Genomic DNA, 26,512 nt, shown 5'->3' on the forward strand with positions numbered 1-26,512 from the left:
ATGGGCGGCGAGCGGAGCTGCAATTTTGCCCGGAGGCTATCAGGTGCGCTGCCTAAACCAGCGTATGTTGCGGTTGACTCAAGCGCGCAGTTTGCTTCGCCGAAAGCCTCACGAGTCATCGTGGATTTGGGGCTGAACCACAAGGCCTAGACTGATAAGAAGAAGGGCACAGACAATGAGAAACCGGGAAACAACATATTTTTTCATCCAGCGCAATGACGATATTGAGAAACACTAACTACCCCGCACAGTAGTGGATATGATTGAGAGAGCAGGTGAGCGACAAAGGAGCGCCGAAAGGTGGGGCCCATACCGATCACGTGACTACCATAACCATCCAGGCACACACCTCGACCTCCCATTTCTGATTTCCACCATACACTCAATTAAGAACTCAATTAAGAACAACCGTCCTATACAAACCACCACCATGCGTTTCTTGACTCTTTCAATTGCCGTCCTAGCCTCGGCTACCTCCACCGTCCTCGCTGCCGACCCGGAGTTGAATATTGAGGTCACCAGAGCCGTCGAGTGCGAGCGGAAGACGCAGAGGGGAGACAAGGTCGATGTCCACTACAGGGGCTCGCTCCAGGCTGATGGTTCGGAATTCGATGCAAGCTACAACCGCGGCTCGCCATTGAGCTTCGTTGTTGGCCAGGGACAGGTTATCAAGGGGTGCGTGTACACTGCTGTCCTTTGAATGTGCCCCAACAGCATCTAACACCCTCTGCAGATGGGACGAGGGACTTCTCGATATGTGCATCGGAGAGAAGAGGACCCTCACCATCCCTCCTAACCTTGGCTACGGAGACAGGAACATGGGACCAATCCCCGCTGGCAGCACACTGAGTATGTATTCGCCCCCTCAGTTGTCTTGACCGCCACTAACAAACACTAGTCTTCGAGACCGAGTTAATGGGCATCAAGGGAGTCGAGGCTCCAGCTAGCATTGTGAAGGAGGCCGCCAGCGAGGAGACCGAGGGAGTCAAGGAGAAGATAAAGGCCAAGATTGAGGATGCGGCCGAGGCGGTGAAGGTCACCCTCGAGGATACCGATGCTGGTGGACAGGAGCACAATGAGCTATAAGAAAAATATCCAGATTCGAGGAGACATAGGGAGGATCGTACCGACTATATCCAAAAAGCCTACAATTACATACAATTACGCAGAACTTATGTGATACAACTGATTATGTACCCTCCCGTTTGAACTCTTCAAAAAGCAAGTTCACCGAGGCATGTGTATACATGACGATTTATGTCTCTATGCATTGGAAGACATTCATATAGGTAAAGCGCTTTAATTAAAGGACAGTCTGGTCTGTTTAGGATCGTCTTTTAATCCAGTACGAGACTTCCCACTATCCTGTCGCCCGCGCTTTGAGTGTCCTTTCCACTTCTCTGCCGAGGCCGAAGCAGACGAAGCTTCTCGGGCGGCCTCCTTCACCAAACCTAAGATGGTCGGCCGAGATAAGCACATGTCGATATGCTCATTACAATCCCCCATCTGTGGCCGTAGGCATATTGGGCAGTCCCACCACCTATCCTCCGACTCCGGCCTGGTTTCGGTGCCTAATGACCCGTCACTAGGTTGCTGATTCCCGAGCTCTTCCAGTTGGCTAAGAATCTCCAGTTCCTCCAGCTCCTCTTGGTATTCATCCTTTGCAGCTTCTTCAAAGTCCTCACTTGGCCACGCTCCCAAAGACGAATTACCATCTGCTTCCAACGGTTCCTCCTTTGACTCATTTGTCCCGGAAGCAGGTCCACTCGAGACAGGACTGTTGCGCATTTTGGGGTGTCCAAAGAACGCCAAAGAGTCCGGCTTCTTCATACTGACAAGATGTGTACACCTGAGGCCCATAAGTCGCAGGGCGAGACCCTTGAATTCTTGTTCCAATTTCGATAGCATCGGAAGAGAGTATTTATATAGATCTGGGGCAAGGTAAACCGCTTTCGGTGGTATTATCTGTCGCGTCAATACCTCGTACGTATGGAGCTTGACCTTGAGCACCAGTGTTCTTCCCTTGACTTGGGCCTTTACCATGTCCTTTTCGAGATCTTGTGCTGTTTTTTCTAACTTGTCACGGAGACCTTTGTGACTGCTAAGGTCCCCAAAAGTGCTCTCTGTACCAACACTTTTTCGCTCATATTCTTCAGCTGGTTGCGTATCGGTCCTCCCAAGTCCAAGGTAACAATGTATAAGAAAGCTGAACGCTTTCTCGCCGAATAGCCTGGAGAGGTACTGTCGGTATTGATAGATGTCACCACAAGTCTTGACCCCTACGGCGTCTAGTTCACGTTCAAAGACTCGTCCAACACCATTCACTTTCCTTGTTGGCAGGGTGTTCATAAACGCAATAATTGCCCCTCGGTTATTCTGGAGCCTATATTGGCCATTCGGCTTATTCATGTTTGAGCATATCTTTGCAAGCTTTGTGTTTGCGGCTATCCCTGCCGATATAGTGATTTTGGTTTTTTCATGGACCTCCTGACGGAGCTGCTCCACAGCCTCGTCCGGACCGATATTGTTAGACTCACAATAAGTCGTGATGTTCAGGTATGCCTCGTCAATGCTGGCGCTCTCGAATCTTGGGTCGTAGCGGGCAATAATCTCACGAACCTCCCGAGCTTTGGCAGTGTATTTCTCGAAATTTAAAGGTAGTTGGATCAACTCAGGACAAAGTTTTCTGGCCACGAATCCAGCCATCCCACTCCTGCATCCAAACTTTCGAGCATGGTAATTACAGGTCGTGAGCACCCCTTTACCCACAGCAAAGGGGACCTGTTTTAATTCTGGGCGGTCTAGTTCTTCGACTGCCGCATAGAATGCGTCGCAGTCTACATGAACTATTGTCTGTGAGAGGTCTCGGGAGAGTTCAAGCTCGGTGACATATTCGTCCGCTTTCTTCTGATCCCTCGTGAGGTTTAGTTTTTCCAGACGAGCTTTGTTCTCTAATATCTTTTCGATCTTTACGGTGAGAAGCTTATCCCTGTTCTCTTCATGGGCGAAGAATTTAGATCCTTTACTGGCATCGTAAATAATATCCGAAACCTGGAAGCCTTTTAGTCAATGGCCTTCTTGGGTAGCCAGTCAATCATACCTTCTTCTGGTCCACAGAATCTTGTCCTGATTTGGTCAACGAAGGACCCAAAAGAGAGTATTTTAAGGTATCGTGTAAATTCGTCTCTTGGTCATAGTGTTCCAAAGTATTCGGGTTTGCTGTCATTGCAAATCTCTACTTTGGTCACACCGACAGTCTCGTGCTAATGGCGAGGGGATTACAGTAGTTATTTAAGCTGCCCATATAATGACATGGCTAAAGCAGCTGAGAAACCCGCATCGACACTGAGATGATACGAATTGAAGGCCAATCTGGACGCGACATGAACATGTTGGTGGAAGGCCCGAAATATCGCGACCGCGCGCAAATCGTGCGGTGTGTTTGGTGACCGGACCTTTGGGCTTTTGCGCAACGGGCAGGAAAACTCGACAATAGACTACAGTATATAGAATGAATAGATCAATTGAATTACTACACTACCTATGGAGCCTACGTATTATTTATGTCTTTTCGGAGGGCCTACCCAAATGCCCTGAGTAACAGAAGGATTTGGGCCTGAAACCCAATGCGCCGGAGTTCTGAGGCAATCTGCTCACGCCAAGCGCCAATCGGGGAGCCCGACGATTGCACTGGGGAAAAGCTCCCATTCTCTTTCCCTCAACAGAACACCACCTTACGCGAAGTCACGTGCTAGATACCCCTCATCTCGAAGCTAACAATGGGGGCGAGTGTGAGAAGACAAGGCCCAGCTGCTGAAGTATCCCACCAATAATTTATTGGAGTAATGAATGGCTACCTTCTACCACAGCATATATAGAGGTCAAGAAGACGAAAGAATTTAATTTGGGAGACTAAGCTATCATTCTGTTTCATCAGATCCTTGGCTTCATCTGGTACCTTCGTCTCAGCCATGCTCTGTAATCAAGCGCCGCCCTCGCGTTTGGCATATTCTTCCTCAATCCTCTCCGTATACAGTTCATCCACAGAGGTAGGGTCTTCATGGAGCACACCTCCTTTGATAAGCTCTTCAGCGGTTGGTCGATGCGATAGCTTGTCGTGCAAACTGTCTTTACGCATGTGCTTTGCAAGGTCCCTCTGATGAGCAACGAGAGCGGGGGCAGCGTTCGATTCAGGGAGAATGTTTCCTGGGAAGAGTTAGGGGCTTGATAACTGGTAGCATACCGAGTCTAAAATATATCTTACGCTCAACCAAAGTCTCGCGTTGACTTCTCTTTTCGAGGTCTTTCTTCAAGTTTTTTGCTGCCAGCTTGTGCTCGAGGTCAATCGCAGCTGACTGAAGCGACCTGGATGATCCCAATAATTAGCTCCCCATATACTCGCATCAGAAGAGAAGACGGGTGTGATGTGCTCACGGAGCAGCGTTTGTATCGAGAAGAATGTGTCGGTCCTTGAGCTCTTGTTGCTCAGGCCTATGTTGGAGGTGCTTCTCGAGGGAGTTCTGTCGGACGCGTGCCTCCCGAACGGGAGAAATTGGGGTCTCGTCAACAGTTGATGAAGTCTGATCGGCCATACTGGCAGAATTAGTTTTAATAGTTAATTTGAACTTGTAAGTTTTGGATTGATTTGATTTTGACTTGATTTCAAAGGGTTGATGTCAGAGTGAGACCCTGAAACGACGACGACGACGACGACGACGACGACGTATTGTGAACTATCGGTCCCCGTAATAGCCAACAAGGTACATTGCATGGTCCGTGCTCCGCTATGTCTAGATACGCCACACATGGCAGTTATTATGCACAACACCAAAGATTGAACAGTACATACTTTCAAATTTATGAATTTATAACAGGTATAAATTATTTTCTGTTGAAACTTCTTGGAGCACTCACTATGTTAGACGATGAAGTTATAATTCTGGATCTCATTGCTAACCCTTAAGACCATACAAAACTGCCAAGACCTGAGCATAGCTTTGTTGTGGCACAGACGTAGATCACCATCATGCCCCCTACCACAGCTGAACGGGAAGTCATCGAAATTCCAGACTCTCCCACAGCTCAGTCTGAAGTCATCGTAATCTCAGATGACGAAGTCACCGAGTTGTTGGATTACCGGGGTAAGTCGACTATATGCCCAATTCGCCCTTTCAAACAGTGCAACTTGGTCCTGTAAGACTTTCTGACCACTTTTTAGCGAAGAAAAGGGATCTTCCACGTATTCCTCCAATACAGCCAGCTTATGAACCAAGAGAAGATGGCAACCCGGAGTCTACGAAATCGGAGTTAGTAGATATTAATAGCCCTCATGACGCTCTGATGGTGTCTCTAGGAACGGCTATGTCTTTGCAAAGCTTCTCGTCAGGTGAGTTTAATTTGGGCGTAGGACCATGCATACGGTCTATATTTATTGTCTATATCTTTACTTTCGGCCACGATTTTGGTGTTCCCCTGCTGATTTTGGGGATAGGTCAGGGACATCCTGCAGGCGAGGATTCCTGCTATGAAGTGTTAGATAGAATATTGGGAGAGATTTATCAAGAAATAGAGAAGGATCAAGCTTCACAAACATCGCAGGCCCTCCGAGATGCCCAATCCCAACTTCAACCTAAATTAACCAGCACCACACACCATATTTACTCCCTGCAGAGCCTGGAACATCTCCAGCAGGGCGGGGCTTTTGCTTCATCCATTGCTATTATTCACCATGTACGTGATCCACTACATGCTAGGGACGCAACGTCTGACTTCATTAAATAGGTCGCCAAAAAAACACGCCCACAAACATTCTTGCAGGGGAAGAGTATCATACAAACTCCAGAAAGGGCAGTGCCGAGATACAATTACTACGTCGAAATAGATCGGAGTCGACTGGCGAACAACACACGAGTGAGTTATTCCTATGAGGGCCCATGGCGACCCGCTAATATCAATGTAGCTGCCGCCTGAACCGGCTGTCCTAGACAAGAATTCTAACTCAGAAGCAGATGTGGAAGCTGCTCTTCTCAAGTCGATGCTATCGTGTGCCAAACTTGCTAATCAAAGCCGAGGAAGAGAAAAGCTCTCGAGTATTAGGGAATATTTACCACAAATAAGGTCGGCCTACCAGGATTGCAGGAATTATCTTGAGAAAGAGGGCCTGTATGAAACCTTCGCCCATAAAGATGCGAATCATCCAAGTTATCATGTTGAAAAGGCATTTGGAATACCATTGGGATCATTTTTTGACCTTGAAACCCACGCAGCCAAACTACTGAAAAGCCCCACAGTTTCTCTAGATCCACTAGCAAAGACGTTGGAAAGATACTCTCGAGAAAGTTGCTTAATTTGTTCTGCCCATCAGGTAAGTTTTGTCCCCCCCTTTTTATAGTATAGCCTGCTGAGCCTTTTGTGTAACTCAGTGCCACATCCATGGGAAATTTGATGAAAACGACAGCGACGTGAATGACAGCGACTACACAACGGACGAAGAAAATCCGAGTAACCGGTCTAGCACTATGTACCAGCCCTATAGCATGCCACATACACGCATGCGGGCTTATTATAGAGGAGCAAACTCCAGCGAAAACGAAAGTGAAGATGACAGCGATTTTAGCGAACAAAGCCGACGGTACTATTGTTCCGCGTCATGCCGCCTGAACCCATACAATGCAGAATTGGTCAGCGAAGGAAACTGGACGAAAGAAGACCACGAATCTATGCAGGTCCTCGCTGCTTCTCCAGAAACACGCAAAATCCGGAGGGCATCTTGCTTAATGGCACCCATGTTGGGCAAGCCATGCTCAGAAGTTTATTGTCATCTTAAGAAGCTGAGTAACCAGGGCATTGAACTCGACGATATGGTAAATGGTGACGGTAGAAGATCCAAGAAATTTGATTGGCGTGACTTGGAGGTAGAGCATAAGCATGACGAGCGTCCTCAGCCTAGGCCATGTCACCACCCAGGGCAAAATTGCTTCGTTGCTGGGGAGAAGTGCACCTGCGTGAGCAACAAGATTTGTTGTGATAAATTCTGCACATGCCCACAGAGCTGCGATGCACGATACCGCGGATGCACCTGTACCGAACCATGCATCCTCCAAAAATGCCTCTGCTACAAGCTCAACCGAGAATGCGACCCGGATCTCTGCCACGGATGCAACGCCGCCGAATCAGTCAGATCTCAAGGTCCAATCTCGAATACCAATTGCCACAACTGCGAAATCCAACGCGGCCAGGGGAAGAAGGTTGTGGTGGGAGAGAGCTCTATCGAGGGTATTGGGAATGGGTTATACTTGGCGTAAGTTTGCTTCTCCTGGTGACATATGGCTTGCTCTAACAAATACATAGCGAGCCTGTTCAAGAGGGCGATTTCATTGCCGAGTATGTCGGAGAGATTATTGACGAAGCCGAGGTTGACCGGAGAGATGCCCTTGTGCAAAGGGTAGGAAATTCATACAACTTTGCTTTAAACGCGGAAGTGACTATAGACGCTATGTGGTTTGGCAATGCTACTCGGTGCGTCTCATATCCAGTTTTCACTGGCATCCATTGCACCTACTAACAACTATTATAGTTTTATTAACCACTCTGAAGTACGCAAAAATTGCCGGGCTAAAGTCCTGCTAGTCAATTCTGAGCACCGCATTGGGTTTTATGCAGCCAAAAGCATGGAGGCAGGAGAGGAGTTGTTTTTTGACTATGGCAAAGAGTTCAAAGGCATCGAGAAGTTGAAGGAGGGTGTTGCGTCTTCTAAAGCTGAGAGGAAGTCGGCAAAGCAACAGAGAAAGGAACCTCTAGAGAACACGATCGAAAATGGGGACGACGAACCAGATGATGTATTTGGGGATTATGCGGAATGGTTTGCAACAATGACCAAAGGGAAACGCGCGAGCGATGATGACGAAGATTATATCGACCGAGGCTCCCAACAAGGGCCCAAGCGAGCACGACCTGCCTTGAGGAATACGCGTGGGCGCGGATAGGATGCGTTGGATAGGCTGAACGACAAGTGGTGGTTTTGAAGGATTCAGCCTCAAAGCCACGTCAACTGCAGTTTAGCACGTACCACAGAACAATGGCAGGAGACCAACATTCGGGAGAGAGACGTGGAGTTTGTGGTTCGTGGTTTCGGGCAAATGGCGATGGGGCTGGAGAGTTGTCTATATTTAGATTGGTTTGGGGGGGGGGGGGGGGCAGTGAAGGCAGTGAAGGAACACACAGCGCTCTATCTAGATAGAGTATTTTGTAAATCTGTAAATATCAACCATTACTTTCTTTTGCTCTGATATGTACAGGATAGTACTGTTTGTGATGGGTATGCTGTAGAGTATCTTCCAGGCTTCAAATGAAGTATTTGAGAGTGATTTTTGTTGGTGGCTGGTCTGTTGGCGAGAATAACTTCCATCCTTCAAATCCCTCAAACTGTACGTACATACTTCAAACTACTGTACGTATTTCAGCCCCAATTGTTGTCTCCGTTGTTGTCTCCAGTTGTTGTCTCCAGTTGTTGTCTCCAGTTGTTGTCTATGGGGCCACAGGGGCGCGGTTTTCGGGGGCTGAGTTCTCCATGCGTCAGCCACCCACCGCCCTCCACTCTCCACCCTCACGGTCATGGTACTCGCAATCTTACTGTGCACTTCTCAATATAATATGCTTGCATCCCATAGTCATCATTTACTCTCATTACCACCATCACCATCACCATCACCATCACCATCACCATCACCATCACCATCACCATCACCGACCTTTACCTGTTCTGCACCTATCCACCTACACTACCCCGTCGGTTGAACGGAAATCTATCCACCTACACTACCCCCTCGGTTGAACGGAAATCTATCCCAAGATGGGCGTTGGGAGATTCTTCTGTGTTGCGCTACCATTTATTCTAACGACCATCTCCCTCGTCTGTCTTCTCATCGTTGGCCTCGCTGGTGTCACAAGCTCAAATCTGCACCTTTTCGAGGTCGCACCGAAGAACCTCAGCGTAACTACTGAACAGTTTCAAAACTTGGATTTCAAACAGAAGGTCAAGGATGTCGCCGACAAGATTCCCGGTGTCGATTCGAGCGATGTTCCCGCTGTGACCTCTCTCTCTCTCACAGCTTCTAAGCTGGGCCTCGGCGACAAGTACGACTTCTTCCTGTGGAACTATGCCGAGCTCGTGGGCGATGTGACCACCAAGAGTAAACCGACATTCGACTACGCTTCCAACTTCACGGACACGACCAAACTCGAGAAGCTCACTTCAGGTGCCCAAATATCCGTTACTATTCCCGACGCAGTGAAGACGGGATTAAAGACTTTCGCGACCTTGGTCAAGTGGACTGAGGTTGTGTATATTATCGCTTGCGTTACGACCGCCCTCACAGTATTGGTTGGGATCGCCGGCTTCTTCTCGAGGATTGGTTCCTGCTGCACCTGGATAATCAGTGGCATCTCATGCCTTGCCATCATTGGTTTCGCAACATTGGCAACGGTGACGTCTAGTGTTGTCGTTGGGGCCCTCACCGCATCCGTGAAGCACTACGGTGTTGAGAGCTCAATCAACACTGCGTGGCTCGTCGTCATCTGGATCGGTGCAGCTGCCTCTGTCGCCTCTGGCCTCTTTTGGCTGTTCTCGGTCTGTTGCTGCGCCAATGCGAAAAAGGACAACCGCCATAGCCGTGCAGGTGACTCGGAGAAGCTCCTCGACACAACAAACTACCAACCCGTCCGCGACCCATACCAGGGTTCGCCATACATGGGCCAGCAGTCGGGTGTCTACAACCAGCAACAGCATGCAATCCCAATGCACAACGTCAAGGCGGCTGATCGCGCACAAGCGTATGAGCCATACTCACACCATGCTGTCTAAACCTACATCTTCATCTTTTTTGTTAATTTTCACTGCTTGTTTGCTAAGGCGGCATTGCATGGCGTTTGGGAACTCTGCTGGTAGTAAACTGGTGGGGCAGGATTTGAAGCAATGATGTTATGACGAAATATCTCCATGCTAGAGGAAGCTGGATAGATGATACCTTTTTGTAGATGGAGTCTTTTTCCAAGACAGCTTCACAATGGAAATTGTCTCGAGCATTTTGTCGCCGACTGTTCCAACGCTACTGTGGTCATAACTTTGAAATGCGCAACACTGCGATATCTGACTGGTCTTCTCTCCAGCGCCATCGCTTTGATTTGTTTTGAAAAGCTGTTATATGCAAGCACTGTAGGTGCAGTAGTCTGTAGGTGCAGTTATCTGTAGGTGCAGTAGTCCGTTCCGTAGAGCGCATACAAGCGGATCTAGGCCCGAGATTTAACTAGTTAACTAACTAACTAAGCCTTACTCGCTTATGTCACCCTGACCATTCGCCCGCCTTGACGATGATCATCAACAAACATCACTGAATTGGAGACTGTTGTCAAAACGCAACTACTCTACTCCGGCGACAACTATCTGTGATCAATCACTGCAGAAACGCCTTCCACAACGCTGGCAATCTTACCACCTTGTGAGACACCAAGGCCAAACTTTGACCCTGCATATACGTACGTCTGTTGTCGCAATCCATCAAACCGCCAGCATTCTCTATCAGCTATCGCCAGTCAGTTATGCCCCGTCTCTCATCGTATTATCCTTCCATGGTTCAATCTTGGGCCAAGGATGCCAACCCTAGCAGTACTGACTCCGAGGCATTCTAGACACCTGCGCAACCAAGCGACCCGTTGTCCGGCACCATATCCCTCAGCTACGTTGCTCCACAGCCATCACAGCACATCGGAAAACCGACACTGCCTGGCCTGACCTGATCCGTGGAACTCCGAGGCCGCTTGTACCGTTTGTATTTCTTATCGCTATAGTAGTAAGTGTTGGGCTACCCATCCCCCACGACCATAGGCCTTGCCTCCAAGGACCTATTGCCCAACCTGGAACCCACCTTCAAGCCAAGGGCTTCCAGAAGCGCCCGCAGTTGCTACGCCGAATCCCTGGGGTAAGGCTCTTGCGACATGGGTAACCAACCGTCAAAGTCTGGTCCCGGAACTTCCGCACCTCGAAAGACTTCCTCCTCGACATCACTAGACAAGGGTGGACTTGCGATTACTTCCCAGCCATCGTTCTCAAAGTCCGATACTGTGGGGAGCACGCGATCATTCAAGGCACTAAGGTAGGTCCCACCTACGTACACAGAGACGACTTGGCACTAATTACAGTAGATCGAAAATACCAGGCACCTCGAAGACCGACAGCTCTCGCGAATCATACTCGGGCCTCTCAAATGGGGACAATGACAATGATACCGGATCTGTTATGTCCGGGAGAAGTGGGCGCTCCCGAACGAGCCGCTCCGAGGACCGCTCGCCACTCGCGTCCGTTGATACGGGAAACTATGCATCGGATGCTATGCAACCTCCCCCATCGCCAATCCAATCTGCGTCTATGACATCTGGAACCCATGAAGGAGTAGCTGCTGCGCAGCAAAGCGGCGAGGTCGATGTTGTTTCTGACCAGCCGGCGTCAGGAACTCTGAACACCCACCCACATGGGCAACGGGCTGGAAAATCGATTCTGGTCAAGAAAGAAAACTCAATCAACACTACCAATATTGATGATTTGATTGCCGCTGCCGAAGAGACATCGAACCAAGGCATGGGGATGGATCCCAAGTCGATTGATATTGACGATTGCATAACTCGGTTGATAGATGCTGCTTATGCAGGAAAGGTCACCAAAGGAGTCTGCCTCAAAAATGCTGAAATTACGGCTATTTGTGTGGCTGCCCGCGAGGTCTTCCTATCTCAACCAGCACTTCTCGAGCTCGATGCTCCGGTCAAGATTGTAGGAGATATACACGGGCAGTACCCTGACCTGATCCGCCTTTTCGAAATGAGTGGATCTCCACCAAGCTCTAATTTCCTGTTCCTCGGCGACTACGTTGATCGTGGGAAACAGTCGTTGGAAACCATTTTATTGTTGCTGTGCTATAAGTTGAGGTACCCCGAGAACTTTTTTCTACTCAGGGGCAACCATGAGTGTGCCAATGTAACTCGAGTGTATGGGTTCTATGACGAGTGCAAGCGCCGATGCAATATTAAGATTTGGAAAACATTTGTTGACACCTTCAACACTCTGCCAATCGCAGCTATTGTGGCAGAGAAGATATTCTGTGTCCACGGTGGCCTCTCTCCGTCTCTGAGTCACATGGATGACATCCGCAATATTGCGAGGCCAACAGATGTGCCTGACTACGGGTTGCTCAACGACTTGCTCTGGTCCGACCCCGCTGATATGGAGGCCGATTGGGAAGCCAATGAGCGGGGTGTCAGCTATTGCTTCGGAAAGAATGTTATCACGCAATTCTTGGAAAGGCATAACTTTGACTTGGTTTGCCGGGCACATATGGTGGTTGAGGATGGTTATGAATTCTTCAATGACCGCGTATTGGTTACTGTTTTCAGTGCGCCAAATGTGAGCTTTTTCCCGATTGCCACAGTGTCCGTGTCGATTGCTAATTTGTATCCTCAGTACTGCGGCGAGTTTGACAACTGGGGCGCCGTCATGAGTGTCTCCAGCGAACTTCTTTGTAGCTTTGAGCTTCTTAAGCCTCTCGACTCTAGTGCGCTGAAAAGCCACATTAAGAAAGGAAGAAACAAGCGCAATAGCACATTCAACAGTCCGGTACGTTGTATATCCACGCCCAGTAATACTGTGGCCCCGCCTCCCACCGTAACAAGTAATATCATAGCTAATTCGATGTAGCCTGCAAACTTTAACCCTCAAAGTGTATAGTGGGGACCGGCAGGCATAATTAGGGGCTCATTTTCGAGACCCTCGTGGCGTTCACACATGAACCCCATCTCCATTACAACATACATCGTGCCATTGCACCAAACAACTGATGCGCCCATCAATAACTTACACTCCAATCTCAATTTATCGAGTAGGTTGCGGGTCCAGCGCACCCGATCTAGGGTTATCGAACCATACAGGGTTTGTCTGCGCTGGAGATTTGCCTCTGGGGTTTAACAACCCCGCGGACCCTTTCCGGGGTTACCATCATCAGTTTATGGAGGGGTAATATGCCTCTTCAGAAATCAAGAGCAAGATGCCGAATTACCCCAGGCATTCATTGGCCCAAGTTTTTTGGGTTACATGATAATCATCAAGGCTGCGAAGTTAGTATTCCTAATCACACCTCCTCACTGCCTCTGAACACGCTGCTGCGGTGCGGGGTGGAAAGTGCCAGGGGTAGATACGGCGTTCGGGGTAGTGCATACAATTCTGCGTTCGATCAAAAATGGTTGGGAAGTTTGGAGGCGAGCAATGAGAGATTGCAGATGTAGTTTATAGCTGCCAGATAGAAATTAGCCAAAGTTGCAGAGAAGAACGTAACCAAATAAGATTGTATTTTGAGATTCTTGTGTGGCCCGTTCTCCTTTAGCGAAAGAGGAAGGGGCGTTGTTGACGATGCGAACCGTGAGTCCTATAATAAGACCGATTCTCTACCCAGCCACAGTGTACAGGTCTCAATGGAACCAGCGAGACCTAGTTTGCATATCGTAGATTAGATCTCATAGTTGAAGTCGTCCATGGAAAATTCGAATGATTATCTATCAAATTAATCTAGAGATGGGGGTATTTAATCATCAGCCGCATGCAAGCACCAATTGGTCTCTTATACACCCTTCACCTCCAAAGATTTCCTCCTGAGACTGGGTAAACCCCTTTCTTGCAGCCATTTTTCTGTTGCCCACTGTGATTTCAGAAGGTTTTATGGATTGGAAGTTCAAGTGACCTAGCTCAGCCTCGGTGCATCTCGATATCGTAACATGTAATTCTGGGACTGGTTCTATTTCGATGCCCTCCCATCATAACCGCCGAAGTGATGCCAGCAACTAATAACCCTGTTAGCTAACACAATTCTACTAAAAACGACGTTCAACCAGCTTACTTACTTTGGCGCCTGTAGCACGTATCTGTCCATTGCTTCTCGGAAACGGCTCTTATACTCCTTCGGACTTGTTACGGTGGGCCTATTTCTGCCACCGCCGGCAAAACCGCGGTCTTTGATCCACGACTCAAGCTTCTTGTCCCACGTGTAAGTTCTGATGCAATCGATAATTCCCACCACAAGCTCTTTCCTCGCTTCATCAACAGCCACCATCAAGGAATAATCCATTACATCCTGCCTTGCTAAGAATAGCGTGTCATTCCACACGGATGCTTTTAGTAACTTCTTGGAGTGCTCACGGGCAAAAAGGGGTGACTCGTAAATAAATTCCACCATGTTTTCGTCGAGAAGAACTTCATTTTGCTCACCCGTAGACTGGATCTTGCGATTGCGCATAGAGCCTTTTAGGTCGAATATCCGAGTAGGGGCGCGGTCGTAAAATAGATTCTCCATGACTAGCACATCCCATTTTATCTCAGTCCCAGTGACAGGGTTCTTGATGATAATCTGATAGAACCCTAGCATCTTGGCAATAACACTGGGCAGCTCATGGAATAGTGCCTCGGCCATGATATTGAAGTATGCAGGAGCAAACCTCAAGAATGCTTGAGTCTCAACAGGGGACAACGATTTCAGAACGAGTCTCTCGTCGAGTGTTTTCAAAAAGACAGACTTAGTCTTGCCGCCCTTTGAATCCCACTTCAAGCATCGTGATAGTGACTCTACTATCCTATCAGACGCGCCACATTTACGGCGGACAGCATCGAATTGTTCAGCATAGAAAATCTTGCACAGCATCTTAGCAGACCCTTCAGCGAATTGGTACTTCAAATGCGTTCCCGTTGCCCTGAGCAGCGACGTCTCGACGTCAGCCTCTGCGGAGTTATAACGCTCCTGTCCGGATGTCCTCTCCGGCATGTTTGTTTGGCCTTGCTGCCGGATCGCATGTAATTTTTCAATGTAATCCTGTGAACTCAACGAAAAGGCAATGAGAGAACTAGGCTCATCCTCCCTGACAATGACATCCGAGTCGACGAAAACATGGTCTGTGGCATGCAACGGATATTCTAGTTGAGTCCAGCCACTTGCTGATCGTTCTGCCCAGAAGTTGGTCAGCATCTTCATGAGGCTTGTTTTTTCGTGCTTTGGTAAGTCCACATCTGAGATTGTTTCGGAAACCTCTAAAGATTCTGTGATGTCTTTAATACTTGGCATATCTTCTAAAAATGAATGCTCTGTGTCGCTCGCAGCGGCCTCATCATCTGAAGCTGTCTGACTCAGGGTTTGCTGGTTGTCATCTGTTTCTACTTCTGTTACCGTGTCTTCGCCCGCGACAGAAGTATCTATCTGGGCCGGGATATTATGAGCATCCAGTTTTGATTTAGTGTTCGCATTCGAAATGCCATCTGTTGGGCCTGTCAACTCGATATTGGATGAAGACTGATTTCTAGGTCGCAAACCCTCTTCAGAAGGGCCGCGCTCTTCAACTGCCTCGTTGACATCCTTGTAGACTTCGACGATAGGTTTCGACGATGCCTTGGGGAACGCCCTAGATTGCGTGACCTTCGCTGCGCGTTGCTTCTTGTCACGCAGGCGCTCCTTCTCAAATTCTCGACTGAGCTGTTCAAAATGTTTGGCTAACGTAGATACCTTAGTTTCTCTTCCCTTGCTATGGATAGACCGAGGAATCAAAGAGTGCCCGGGCTTTCTGCTGCTTTTAAGGGACCCCAAACCCAATCTATCAGAGAGCCGTTTGTCTTTTGGTTGCTCGCCAGAGAAAGCACCTAGAGGAATTGTCGAGTCGGGAGGAATGCCGACCGCGTTGGCCTTTTCTTTAGCTGCGATGTTGAATGCTCTCAATGTCGCAGGTTGCGTGCGCCGCAGTGTTACCGCCGGCTGTGACTGAGTGCGGAGTATTGGGGGTGATACAGCAAGTCCGCTGCGCCGACCGGCGTTTCGATCGCTTGGCCTCGGGATACCAGACGGCTCCGGGTTGGTAGTTGCCCCTTCACGCAGGTCTGCTTGACTTTCTTTCCGCACCTGCTGCGGAGTTTTTGGAAGGTCTGCCTCTGAAATATGTAGTTCTAGCCGGGATGCCAATGTGTTGTCAGAGATAGTAACGGGTTTGCTTTCAGAACTTGGCAAAGGCGAACCAGCTTGGTCGGCGGAGGAGTTGACTGCTGGGGCATCATCACTTGTCGCAACCCACGGAATTGCAAGATCAAGGTGGTGTACAGTATCTTGACTTTTAGTCGCATTCAGTACTTCGGTGCCTTGTGAGCCCGGAACTTTGAGGGCTGCATCGTCTATAGAAGCTTCCTCCTCGACAAGTGGAGCGAGCGTTCCTTGAAGTTCAGTGGGAGGCATATCATTATTGTCGTGAACCGAGTTGGCGACTTTGCCGGACTGCCCCTCGTCAGATTGCCTCTCGTAAATATCCTGTGATTGATCAGGCGTTTCGTTCGGAGTCGCGGATGCATCGCGGTCGAGAAATAAATTCTTCAGTTGAAGGGCGGCAAGACGCCTGATATCCTTCTCGGATGGGAAAAAGTTTCGATCAAAATCAGTAAACGCCGTATCCCACTCCGCAACTCTTTCTTGCATAGCACGGATGGCCCGGTTCATGGGGATTATCTCGTAATACTTGGACTCCATATACTTCTCCTGTAGTTTATTTAATAATGATGCATGTTCGTCTTGTGCCCTCTTAGAAAGGGTTTCAACCTCAGCCATACAGGCCTCAACTTTGTCGCTAACGACGCTGTCGATATTGATCCCTTTAATACGGGATTTGACTGATGCCATGAAGCGATTCCACCTGTCCTCAGTTTTTGTGAATAAGTCATTCTTCAGTCTCAAGTCGTTGTCAACTTTCCATGTAATCCTGGTTCGTGGGACGACGATCTCGAGTAAATCGATTGGATCGTAGTGTATTCGCATGGTGGCATTGCGGAAACCAAAATATCGCAAATGGTTTCGATGAAGGTCATGAGGACAAAACCCGGCACGAAGTCTAAGCTCGGTGCTCCAGAAAGACAGTTCTAGGTATTTGCCAAAGGAATACTTCCAGGTGCTCTCTGACATTGGCATGACCTGAGTCTCCTTTTTGCAAATTTTGCAATAGCTCCACATCAATATTGAATCTTGCAATCCATTGAGCTTACATGGTGATGCTTCAACGAAGACGGTAATTCTGGCTTCGCCATGCACATACGTCCTATGGTGCTCTGACATCTTGCGTTCGCAGCCATTGGAAGCACAGACTGCGTCTACTGTAAGGCATAGGTCTTCAACGTACTGCCCCAATGTGCAGTCGGGGAAGAAATCGTGGGACGTCTCGTGTTCATTATAGAAAGCCATGGCAGTTAAATCGGGTCCAGCACATGGCACCGTCGTGGCTGTACAAACAACAGTGTAAAGAACAACAATGTTCTGGTGGCTATAAGGGTCGAACAGATTCAGGTTGCCCTGGATATAGTTCTCCCATTGTCGCTTTTGTGTTTGATAATTGTGAAGAGCTTTATCATACTCTGCATCATGCACTGCATGAAGAACCTCCATTATCTGCCTGGGGGCCCCCCTAACCGTTTCATGGACCATTTCAGGATGAATCAACTGAAATCGCTGTGGGTTGGCTTTCTCCACGTCCGTTTGATCCTCAAACGTGTCTTGGTCACGGAGCCGCTTAAGATAGACTAGACGGCGTTCCTGTTCCCGAGCATTCATGAGAAGATAGGGCTGCGTAAACTTCACAAACGGAGAGGCTGAGAGTATTTTTGTTTGATGTTTCGCAACCATGTCGCTATAGAAAGTCGGCATTGGAATATCTTCGGGCAACACCTGAATTTCATGAACATGCGACTCATGAGTCGAGATGGGCTTTGGTTGCACATCTGGGCGACTGCCTTGCGTTGGCGTTTCCGCAGTGGTATTAATAGTGGCTTGTGGGAAACTTAGTTGCGGATCATTGTCTCCGAGTTCCCCAGGAGACCCTTGACTTTCATTGTGCCCGGTTGCCGCCCCGTCGAGAGACTTCGTACTGTCGCTCTCTTTGCCGGTATCCTGTACAGATTTTTGAACAGGTTCCACAGAAGAATTGCCTGAGTCGGTCTTTTCAGGCACGCTTTTGCTGCCAAGAGCAAGAGTCCCGTAGTCTTCTGTGATTGCAGGTATGAGAACAAACTCATCTCGCATGAGACAAGTCTCCAGCTTCAAGTTGTATACTACATAGACCATAAACTCTGTAATTCGCTTCATTGTAGAAAGAACAGCCATACTTGCACCACGAAGAACAATGGTGCAGCCGAGATCCTTGGGACATCCCGATATATATATGCAAGTCTTTCTGGTGCCCGGAATATCATTATGTACGTATGTTTTGACATCAAACCCTGCACTCTTGCCAACATGAACAGGTTTAAGTGCAACCATATCGATGGATGAGATGATTTCAGTATGAGCGAATCTCGAAACGGCCTCAATAACCGATTGTTTGACATTGTAGGCAACGGCAATGTTAGCCTCCGCAAGGTATTGAAGAGCCAGGCCAGAGATATGACTCTGGATAAGCACAACGTGAGGGCGAAGAGAGGCAATTCGATTCACCATATTCTTCAGAAAGTCTTTCTCCTGCGCTATGACAGGTTCAAGGCTCATGAAATGCTGCTGATGTCGCTGGTATTCAATGGGGAATGAGATAATCACTATCCGTGGCTGTGATATACTACGTGCCATGCTCTTCAACGCAAGATTTTTAGTGAAAACAACTCCCGAGACGTAGGAGGTATCCCCAGGCTTTCCCCCTGGTATTTTTTTCAACTTGACGTAATGCCTGATATCAATATCATCCCCACGGCGTACATCCGGATTGACGTCGTCAGTACATTGTAGCAGGATTGGAATTAACGCCTTTTCCCATGATGCAACATTTTCCACGCAGGCGTCTTGAAGTAATTGTCGTAAGAGGCGCCGGACATGGTGAAGGCTTGCATTGTTCAATTCCACTGCTGGAGCTTTGGCGTTCCTCATTGATGCACTGCGGGTCATCTTAGAAGCGCCGTAAGACGACGGTTCCAGTGGATCGTCTCTTGGAATAATAGTTTCTTCGCTGAGTTCGCCGTAGTTGTACGTGAGAGCTCCAGGCTTGTTCTGCCTTGGGGATCCGCGGGCAATGTGGACATTGCTTGAAGTACTCAGATTTCGTCTTCGATTAGATCGGCCATGGCTAACGGAGCCGGCCCAGCTGTTATCCTCAATAGGTCGTCCACTAAAACTCAAGCCACTAATACTTTTTTCACCGGCACGGGATCGGTGTTTCTTTGTAGCATTCGGGAGTGACCCAAAAGCAGACTTTTCGTTTTCATAGCTGGTACTAATACCAGAATTGCCATTCAAAGCAGTGAATATACTCATTTGCTCGTCTCCGCTCGATTCATCGTCTGACATGTAAGGAGCTAAGTCCGGGTCAATGATGTTGTCGTCGTGCAATGCCGGAAGTCTTGATCGTTTTTTTATCTCATCCGCGGCTGAGTTACTGTGGAATGGTGGTCGTTCTGCTGCTGTTGACCTAAAACGGCCTAGAAAGTTATGCTTTGGTTGGTTCGCCTTCTGGCCCGAAGACAACGGTCGACTCAACGATAGTGCTTTTAAGGAGCGAGAAGAGCTTGGTCTGCCAAGCTGAGGCGCATCTATTTCCAAAACTGCAGATCTCCTATTTTCAGAGTCGCCTATGCGTCGTGTTGCTGGGATGGCCATCATTGGTGTTGTTATGGAGCTAACGGAGTCTCCATTGAGGCTCCTACCAGTAAAACTTCCATCAGGCCCTTCCTCGATTGCACGGGCGTCCTTCATGCTATTCAGTCTCGTCTGGTGAGATTGGAAGAAGGATGAGGGAAGGAATGTATCGTCACCAGATTCATCGTCCGATCCACTATAGTCATGGCGTCTATTGATAATATCCAGACATGTTCTGCACACTCTCAATGTTCCTTGGACACCAAAACGCTCGCCAGAAATTATTGAAGTGCACTTTGAATCGAAAATGCACCCACAGGTTCGGCAATGATGTTTCCTTCTGAATGCTGTAAATGGATCACCGCATAGAAAGCATTCCTTACATATCTCATCGGCCATCCAGAATTCCTTGCTCAGCACTTGCTTTCTCATTTGCTCTAGCCTAGCGTTGACAACATCCGGTCCCCCCTCATTAAGAGTAGAACCCGGGGTGCGGTTTGCGCCAGCTGGGCGGCCATGGTGGCTCTCATCGGCATAAAACAGCTCCTGGTTGACGCTATTACGGGTGGAAGTGTTCACGGGACTCGTTTCTGTAGCACTGCGTTCCGTTGACGAAGCCCTCGATGATTGATACCCCGGTAAATGTGATTGTGAAAATCTGTCAATCGCTGTGGGCCGGTTCAATTTTTGGCTTGTATGGTTAGCCGATAATGCGGCATGCGCATCTAACGGGCGTTGCGATGACTTTGCAGATCGGCGGCTGCTTGTGGCTGAGGATTCTTCTTGCCCTTCAATTATCGGCATTTCATGACCCGTCCCCAAAGATGTAATTAAACTAGGCATAAAAGGCAGTCCCCCTCGCCCATGGCCTTGTTCCGAACTAGGGGCATCAGAATGTTTGATATCAAACGCATCCCAATCTTCAATGGGGTGTGCACGTAGTGGGACGTGGTTTGTCCTTCGAGCCATGAAATGGTTAACCGAGCCACTCTCACCGGGCTCCTTTGAGGAATCAGCACCGATTTCTCGATCTTCTGATGCTACTACATTGACAGGTGTCGATGTGGGAGCTGCAGCTGCAGCGGTTGACTCGCTTCTAGAAGTCATGCCTGGCCGCGATGATAGTAATGCTTTGGCAGTCGTCGGAGTAAAGTGAGTCGACGCTTTGGACGACTGGTATAACTGCGAACTGCTGCCGGATGGGGTTGTAGAAGCTGATATAATGGGCAGCTGACCAGGAGGTGGATCTGAGACCACCTCACCAGTAGAGCCGTTTAAGTTCGATTCTTCCCTAGAGATGGCGGGCACCGAAGAGTTCGCGGTACTGGTGCCGAAGTTCTGGCCTTGGGTTGACGGCTTTTCACGACTGTCGACATTATTCTTGGCCACGGGTTGGTGACCTTTGTCTTTTGCGCCGCCCACGACACCCCTAAACCTACTGTATAGACCACTAAGGCCATTTTGCATCAGTTCGCCGGCGATACCTTTTGATTCAACGCCTAACGATGATGAAGGAGGAGAAGCAAATTCATTAAATGTTGTCAACGTTTCCGAGTGAGACGCAGTATTGTGGATAGCATCGAGAGCTTGGGTCAGCTGTTCTTTGTCCGCCTGTGACGATCCTCCTAGCGATGCAAGAGAGCCCCGTCTAGACCGGAGTCCAGATGGAAGGCTTGCCATCATCCTCGAAGAAGAAGAATTCTGCGGAGAATCTTGTGAGGACATGTCGTAGGTGGTGCTTATGTCTGAAATGAAACTGGGTCATCGATTCGATACCGACGGCGGTCGATCCGGTGCTAACGACAGCGCGGCTTGTCGAAATCGAGCGGCTCGAGTATATGTTTCGTAGGGCTGTGTAAGCAATCAGTCCTCTCGCCCAAAATCTGATCAGGATCAGCTGTTGTTACAGTCTCAGTGAGGTTGCAGTTCGTGCATACTGTTTGATAAAAAGTACATCGTCAAGGATATGCTTATCGGGCACTCCTCGGCGTGCGATAGAAACCTTTCAAATGCATGAAAGCACACATTTGTCATAATAATATACTGTCACGAGTGGCTGTTGCATACGGGCTGAGGTAGTTCGTAAGAGTCGTGCTGCTGAACCGCAGGACAGTACTGTGGAAGGCAACACAAGCTATCTGGTGTATACCTAGCTGGGCAATTACGTCGCTGGCGACTCGTTACTCCAACTTACCCCACAACCACAAAAGTTAAAATTTGGTCACGTGATACTCGCGTCTGCTCGTTGAACCCGACACACGAACAAACGCGTCGTCTAGATCGAGAGTGTCTTGATCGCCCTATGTCTCCAAAAGTCAGCCAGAGAGGAATCAGCATACACAAAAGCATCACCTTCAGCTTTAGAACTTGAAGACGAGGTATAGCAGCGGCTTTTGATTGCTATTCTCTGCAAGGAGCTCGTCGGAACAGCTTGCGTGCAGTTGCTTTTTCCCAATCACCACATACACGCTCAGGTGCGACAAGTGTTCCAAAGTGCTGCAACCTTATTCATGTCTGTAGAGAATGGAGCCCGAGCTGCAGCAGTGGATATGCGGAACAGTTATTGTGGAAGCTAAGAAACTTTTACGTGATTCGACGCAGAATTCTTTGCAGGGTACCACCAAGGGCCATGATAACGCTATGCGAGTGCAATTATCTGGCACAAGAGCAGTGCAAATCATTGATGTCAGTGTTAACTTACGGACCATCCTGCAGCTGCTGACTGACACCTTCCCAGTTTAATGGTCAACAAAAGGCACCTTTTACCAACATTTCGGTCTCGGACGTGTCTTGTCAAATCCGTGCGAGTTTATCGGAAGCTACAAGAAAACAGTTCGAGAAGAGGTACGACCGGCGCTTACCACATAGAACTGTTGGGGCCATTTTCGAGATTGGCAGGTGTTATTTGGTCAGTGTTCTTTCGCGTGGCTTCGTTGTGAACTATCTTGATTAACCGATGCCGCAGATATTCAATCCGGAAATAAAAGGTGTCCCACGAGTGACACTCAATATTAATAGTCTTGTTTTGAAAGGTGGCGAGGGTTCATCTAACCTTGGTTTTCCGGTGCCGATTGAGGAAATTGAAGATGTCCGACATCTGATAACGCGAATGAAGAATACAGTGCCTCCGCAGGAGGCTTTGGCCAGAAGCCGTCATAAATGCACCTCCCCCATACATTCTTTGACCGAGAGCCCCTGGGGCGATGAAATGGGGAGTCCAAATGGGCAACTTGCAACGCAAGCTCCACTAGCTTCGGAAATTTGTGATAAACACAGCAAAGTGACAAAGAAGCCTGCTCCTTCGTCGAGGACCCTCAAGGCAGTTAACCTACCTGGGAATCAACTACTCGGGCTAATAGGAAAAAACAAAAAACCCAACACTTCATCTTCAAATTTGGTAGGTGGGATACCCGAGTCACGCCGTTCTACTTCGCTATCAGATAATAAGCGGGCAGCGACGATTGAAGATGGTGCAAGAGAAAGCAATGAACAAAAGTTCCTTCGATTAACAGGGAGCGGGAACGACGATATACGTATGCCGGTCGATGAGAATAAGGGTAGCGGCAACGGCAAGCCAATAGTTCACTCAAGGCAAGGAGTTCCTGGTGAGAACCCCCGGGTGGGTTCCCAAAGCACCAACAAACGTGGAAGTAACGTTGGAACTCCTCTTGTTGATCCATTACGACTCATCACGTCACGGTCAGAAAACGAGCTGCCTAAGCTAATGAGGGATATCGGGTTGAACTCGCGACCGACAAATAAGCCAACATTCAATTCTCTCCATGAGAATCCCTGGGGAAAGCTGACCCGAATCCCACTCAAGCATGTCATAATACCCAAAAACCAAGTTGTGAAGCTCTCCACCGCCGCGTCGTGGGTCACCTCCGTAGCAGATATCGGATCGTTGCATACAAGTCTCCAACCTGATACACCTGACAGCCTCATGCCCCCAGCCCTCGAGCATGTAGAGGATACTAGAGACCAAATTAATACTACGCCAGGCCCTCCAGTTGAAGCCAGGCAAGGTGGCACAAATAAACGTAACCTCAACGATGGTTCTCCCAGGAGGGTTGACGTGTCAAGTCCACGGAATAGCTATCATGGGAACCAACGTACTGAAAATCTCAGCGACAACGTTTCCGGAGATACCGCATTCCAAAACGATCCGGCTGTAGAACTGGACGCGGTTGGGCCAGAAGAAGACGATGCCCTGTCGTGGGCACCGACTTCAAGGGCATCATCAATAGGTCCTATCCCAGAAAATGGCAACGAACCATTAATCATATCAGCTTTTCCACCGCCTCATTCAAATACACATTCGCCCCGGCCTGCGAACCAAGTCCCTGAGCCAAGCAGCTCCGAGAGTTCACCCGGTCCAAGGCTAAATTTGGACAGAAATGTTCATTTATCATCGATATTGCCGAGTCTCTCAGATTCATCGTATATTAAATTCGATACTGGGACGGGTTTGAAAGGCGGAGGTGGATCTCTAGCCAACAACGTCCATTCTAGTATACCACACTCAGAAGATGATATGGAGCAGAGAGTACCATATGCTATTGGTGATGTCATTCAGTCTTCCGATGATATCTACTTGTCTCGCATCCCAGCTTCTACTATAACGGCGTCCCCAACGAGGTCGCAGGAGTCTCCGGTCCTACAGATTGAAAGAACTCCTTATAGTCGTTCTCAAAAAGACCAGCCTTCCTTACCAGAAGCACGTTTTCTAGGGTCACCCTTGGAACCAAAAAAGCCAATACCAAGTCCTCACAGTTCGGCTGGTTCTATTATCTTGGGGACTTTCAACTGGGATACAAGCAAGGATGATGATGCTCCAGGACACGTCTCGATGCATGACGAACTACAACAAGGCCACGACAAAGACCGTCGGACTAATGATGTTACTACGGAACCCAGCGCAGGAAAGGTTGCTGGGCGATCGGAGCGTCTTTCAACGCCGGTACTTGATCATCCACCGATACCCATCGAGGCTGGTGGAGAACGAGAACTATGTGGTGAAAACCGCAACAGGGGTGGATTTAACCAAAACAAAGTCACAGTTGGACGTAGTTCTCGGCCAAAATCGACCCAAGACGTAGAGTCATCGGTGGGTATTGACGCTGATAAGCTATCAGAACCCACGAAACCGTTGGGCTCTGAATCCCCGGTTTATAGCGTACTCCCTTCTCTTCCATCCATCACCTCTCCAACATCGAAGAAAATCGCCAAATCGTACATAACTAGACGCGAAAGGAAGAGACAGAGGGAGGAGTCAGGGGTGCAGTTTCCATGACTATGTCTGTCCCTAAGCCGTGATAGCTCCTCGTTATCTGCCGGGTTGATACTGGGATGCCTTTGTTACATAGTTAATTGGATACTTGGGGTCCTTTACTGATGTACCATATTATTTTACCTTAAATCATCCCTGGTAGCCGTTCTATCACTTTGTTAACGTGGTATAATAAGAAAATGCTTGCCCTGGTGCCTCTGGGGCTCTGTAGCCAGTGTGGTTCGGTGACCGCCTGTGTTTGGAGGTTGCAAGGCAGAGAGGCCGATGGCACTAGTCGTTATGGAGCGGTGTAAAAACGTAGATGGGTGATCTCTGCATAAGCAGACCAAGGCAAACTTTCTTTTGGGAGTTTAGCAGCGCATTTAGAGGCTGATCACGCATGAAATGTGCTATGCGAGTCATAAACTTACACAAAATCCAACAGTGAAACTTCTTCAATTGCTAAACGAGTCCGGTGACCACAAGGAGCTAAAATTAACTCACCTAAGGGGCATAACAACATAACGATATTTTTGTTGGGAAATAAGAGTTCCGAGGTGCTTCATTCTCCAACCCATAAAACAAACCCGAGACAGACGAGAACTCGCAGTTATGCTTCGCTGGTGAGTTGGACGTCGTTTACTGGGACCGTGACGACTAAAATCAACCAACAGGTACCGCATGAAGCTGGCGACGCGCCCCATGCTTACGCAGAGCGTGACCACGGCGATATTATTCGCGACGGGAGATATCATGGCGCAGCAAGCCGTGGAGCGCAAAGGAGTTGAGAAGCATGAATTCGTTCGTACCGGCCGCATGGCATTATATGGCGGAGGTAAGACAAGCAAGGGGTAGGATCTGTACCTGAATTTGTACTAATTGAACGGAATAGCGATTTTTGGACCTGCAGCAACAACATGGTTCAGGTTTCTACAGACCAGAGTTGTCTTGCCAAACAAGAAATTGGAGATTTGTGCACGTGTGGGGGTTGACCAGCTTCTGTTTGCGCCAACGAACCTATTCGTGTTTCTGAGCACCATGTCCATCCTGGAGGGTGTAAGCCCCCGCGAAAAGTTGGCCAAGACATACACCGGCGCTCTACAGAGCAACTGGATGGTCTGGCCGTTTGTGCAGGTTGTCAACTTCTCAGTCGTTCCCCTCGATTATCGGGTGCTTTTTGTCAATGGCCTCTCGATTTTCTGGAACTGTTATCTCAGCTACATCAGCAAATGAGCCAGCAACTAGGTGGATGCGAAGACCTGAGGATATCGAGGTGTAGCAATGTGAACTGGGATTTCTATTTGGCGATAGAGATGGACTTTCAACTCCGTGTACTTATATCCACACGTGGTATCTGCAGATGGACTAGACTAGAGGGCACTTTAGATTCACCCGAAATAATTCATTCAAGGGTATATAGTCTTTTGAAGCAACTGAGGGCAGTTGCTTCAAAAGACTATATATTTCTCAAGTTCTACAAATTGGCTTGGCGATGCTTCGACCCCATTGATTACATAAGATAACAGAAAAACGCGGCGGCTAAAAGTATCAGGGCGCAGGGGACAGACTGGTGTTT

At 48.6% G+C, this 26,512-nt stretch overlaps 9 protein-coding genes across 9 annotated transcripts; 6 read left to right on the plus strand and 3 right to left on the minus strand.

The window, feature by feature from the left end:
* Positions 1 to 212: 212 nt before the first annotated feature.
* FPR2 (Peptidyl-prolyl cis-trans isomerase) lies at positions 213 to 1,185 on the plus strand. Its single transcript, XM_024467068.1, has 4 exons — positions 213 to 275; positions 342 to 675; positions 734 to 849; positions 899 to 1,185. The coding sequence occupies exons 1-4, from the start codon at positions 260 to 262 to the stop codon at positions 1,084 to 1,086; spliced, it is 654 nt and encodes a 217-aa protein (XP_024325913.1). The 5' UTR covers positions 213 to 259; the 3' UTR covers positions 1,087 to 1,185.
* VC83_03422 (uncharacterized protein) lies at positions 1,186 to 3,520 on the minus strand. The gene is made up of 2 exons (XM_024467069.1): positions 3,101 to 3,520; positions 1,186 to 3,051 (listed from the first exon to the last, which is right to left on the minus strand). The coding sequence occupies exons 1-2, from the start codon at positions 3,224 to 3,226 to the stop codon at positions 1,300 to 1,302; spliced, it is 1,878 nt and encodes a 625-aa protein (XP_024325910.1). The 5' UTR covers positions 3,227 to 3,520; the 3' UTR covers positions 1,186 to 1,299.
* Positions 3,521 to 3,703: 183 nt separating this feature from the next.
* On the minus strand, positions 3,704 to 4,690 carry VC83_03423 (uncharacterized protein). The gene is made up of 3 exons (XM_024467070.1): positions 4,435 to 4,690; positions 4,265 to 4,365; positions 3,704 to 4,206 (listed from the first exon to the last, which is right to left on the minus strand). The coding sequence occupies exons 1-3, from the start codon at positions 4,590 to 4,592 to the stop codon at positions 3,983 to 3,985; spliced, it is 483 nt and encodes a 160-aa protein (XP_024325911.1). The 5' UTR covers positions 4,593 to 4,690; the 3' UTR covers positions 3,704 to 3,982.
* A 150-nt stretch (positions 4,691 to 4,840) lies between these two features.
* VC83_03424 (uncharacterized protein) lies at positions 4,841 to 8,184 on the plus strand. Its single transcript, XM_024467071.1, has 9 exons — positions 4,841 to 4,874; positions 4,965 to 5,141; positions 5,219 to 5,386; positions 5,492 to 5,730; positions 5,782 to 5,910; positions 5,960 to 6,364; positions 6,423 to 7,300; positions 7,351 to 7,518; positions 7,577 to 8,184. Exons 2-9 carry the CDS (start codon positions 5,027 to 5,029, stop codon positions 7,983 to 7,985), a joined length of 2,511 nt encoding a protein of 836 aa, XP_024325908.1. The 5' UTR covers positions 4,841 to 4,874; positions 4,965 to 5,026; the 3' UTR covers positions 7,986 to 8,184.
* A 539-nt stretch (positions 8,185 to 8,723) lies between these two features.
* VC83_03425 (uncharacterized protein) lies at positions 8,724 to 10,387 on the plus strand. Its single transcript, XM_024467072.1, has 2 exons — positions 8,724 to 10,245; positions 10,326 to 10,387. The coding sequence occupies exon 1, from the start codon at positions 8,852 to 8,854 to the stop codon at positions 9,860 to 9,862; it is 1,011 nt and encodes a 336-aa protein (XP_024325909.1). The 5' UTR covers positions 8,724 to 8,851; the 3' UTR covers positions 9,863 to 10,245; positions 10,326 to 10,387.
* A 605-nt stretch (positions 10,388 to 10,992) lies between these two features.
* Positions 10,993 to 12,772, plus strand: PZH1 (serine/threonine protein phosphatase Pzh1; the record flags this gene model as incomplete). The annotated part of the gene is made up of 4 exons (XM_024467073.1): positions 10,993 to 11,150; positions 11,200 to 12,451; positions 12,509 to 12,661; positions 12,743 to 12,772. 4 exons carry the CDS (start codon positions 10,993 to 10,995, stop codon positions 12,770 to 12,772), a joined length of 1,593 nt encoding a protein of 530 aa, XP_024325906.1.
* Positions 12,773 to 13,832: 1,060 nt separating this feature from the next.
* Positions 13,833 to 21,392, minus strand: FAB1 (1-phosphatidylinositol-3-phosphate 5-kinase; the record flags this gene model as incomplete). Its single annotated transcript, XM_024467074.1, has 2 exons — positions 13,833 to 13,878; positions 13,939 to 21,392. 2 exons carry the CDS (start codon positions 21,390 to 21,392, stop codon positions 13,833 to 13,835), a joined length of 7,500 nt encoding a protein of 2,499 aa, XP_024325907.1.
* A 558-nt stretch (positions 21,393 to 21,950) lies between these two features.
* Positions 21,951 to 25,266, plus strand: VC83_03428 (uncharacterized protein). Its single transcript, XM_024467075.1, has 3 exons — positions 21,951 to 22,352; positions 22,405 to 22,575; positions 22,633 to 25,266. Exons 1-3 carry the CDS (start codon positions 22,191 to 22,193, stop codon positions 24,958 to 24,960), a joined length of 2,661 nt encoding a protein of 886 aa, XP_024325914.1. The 5' UTR covers positions 21,951 to 22,190; the 3' UTR covers positions 24,961 to 25,266.
* On the plus strand, positions 25,267 to 26,461 carry SYM1 (Protein required for ethanol metabolism). Its single transcript, XM_024467076.1, has 3 exons — positions 25,267 to 25,559; positions 25,611 to 25,771; positions 25,829 to 26,461. Exons 1-3 carry the CDS (start codon positions 25,549 to 25,551, stop codon positions 26,167 to 26,169), a joined length of 513 nt encoding a protein of 170 aa, XP_024325915.1. The 5' UTR covers positions 25,267 to 25,548; the 3' UTR covers positions 26,170 to 26,461.
* Positions 26,462 to 26,512: the final 51 nt, after the last annotated feature.

The sequence above is a fragment of the Pseudogymnoascus destructans genome, assembly GCF_001641265.1.
Source record: "Pseudogymnoascus destructans isolate 20631-21 unplaced genomic scaffold scaffold_6, whole genome shotgun sequence".
Taxonomy (NCBI): domain Eukaryota; kingdom Fungi; phylum Ascomycota; class Leotiomycetes; order Thelebolales; family Thelebolaceae; genus Pseudogymnoascus; species Pseudogymnoascus destructans.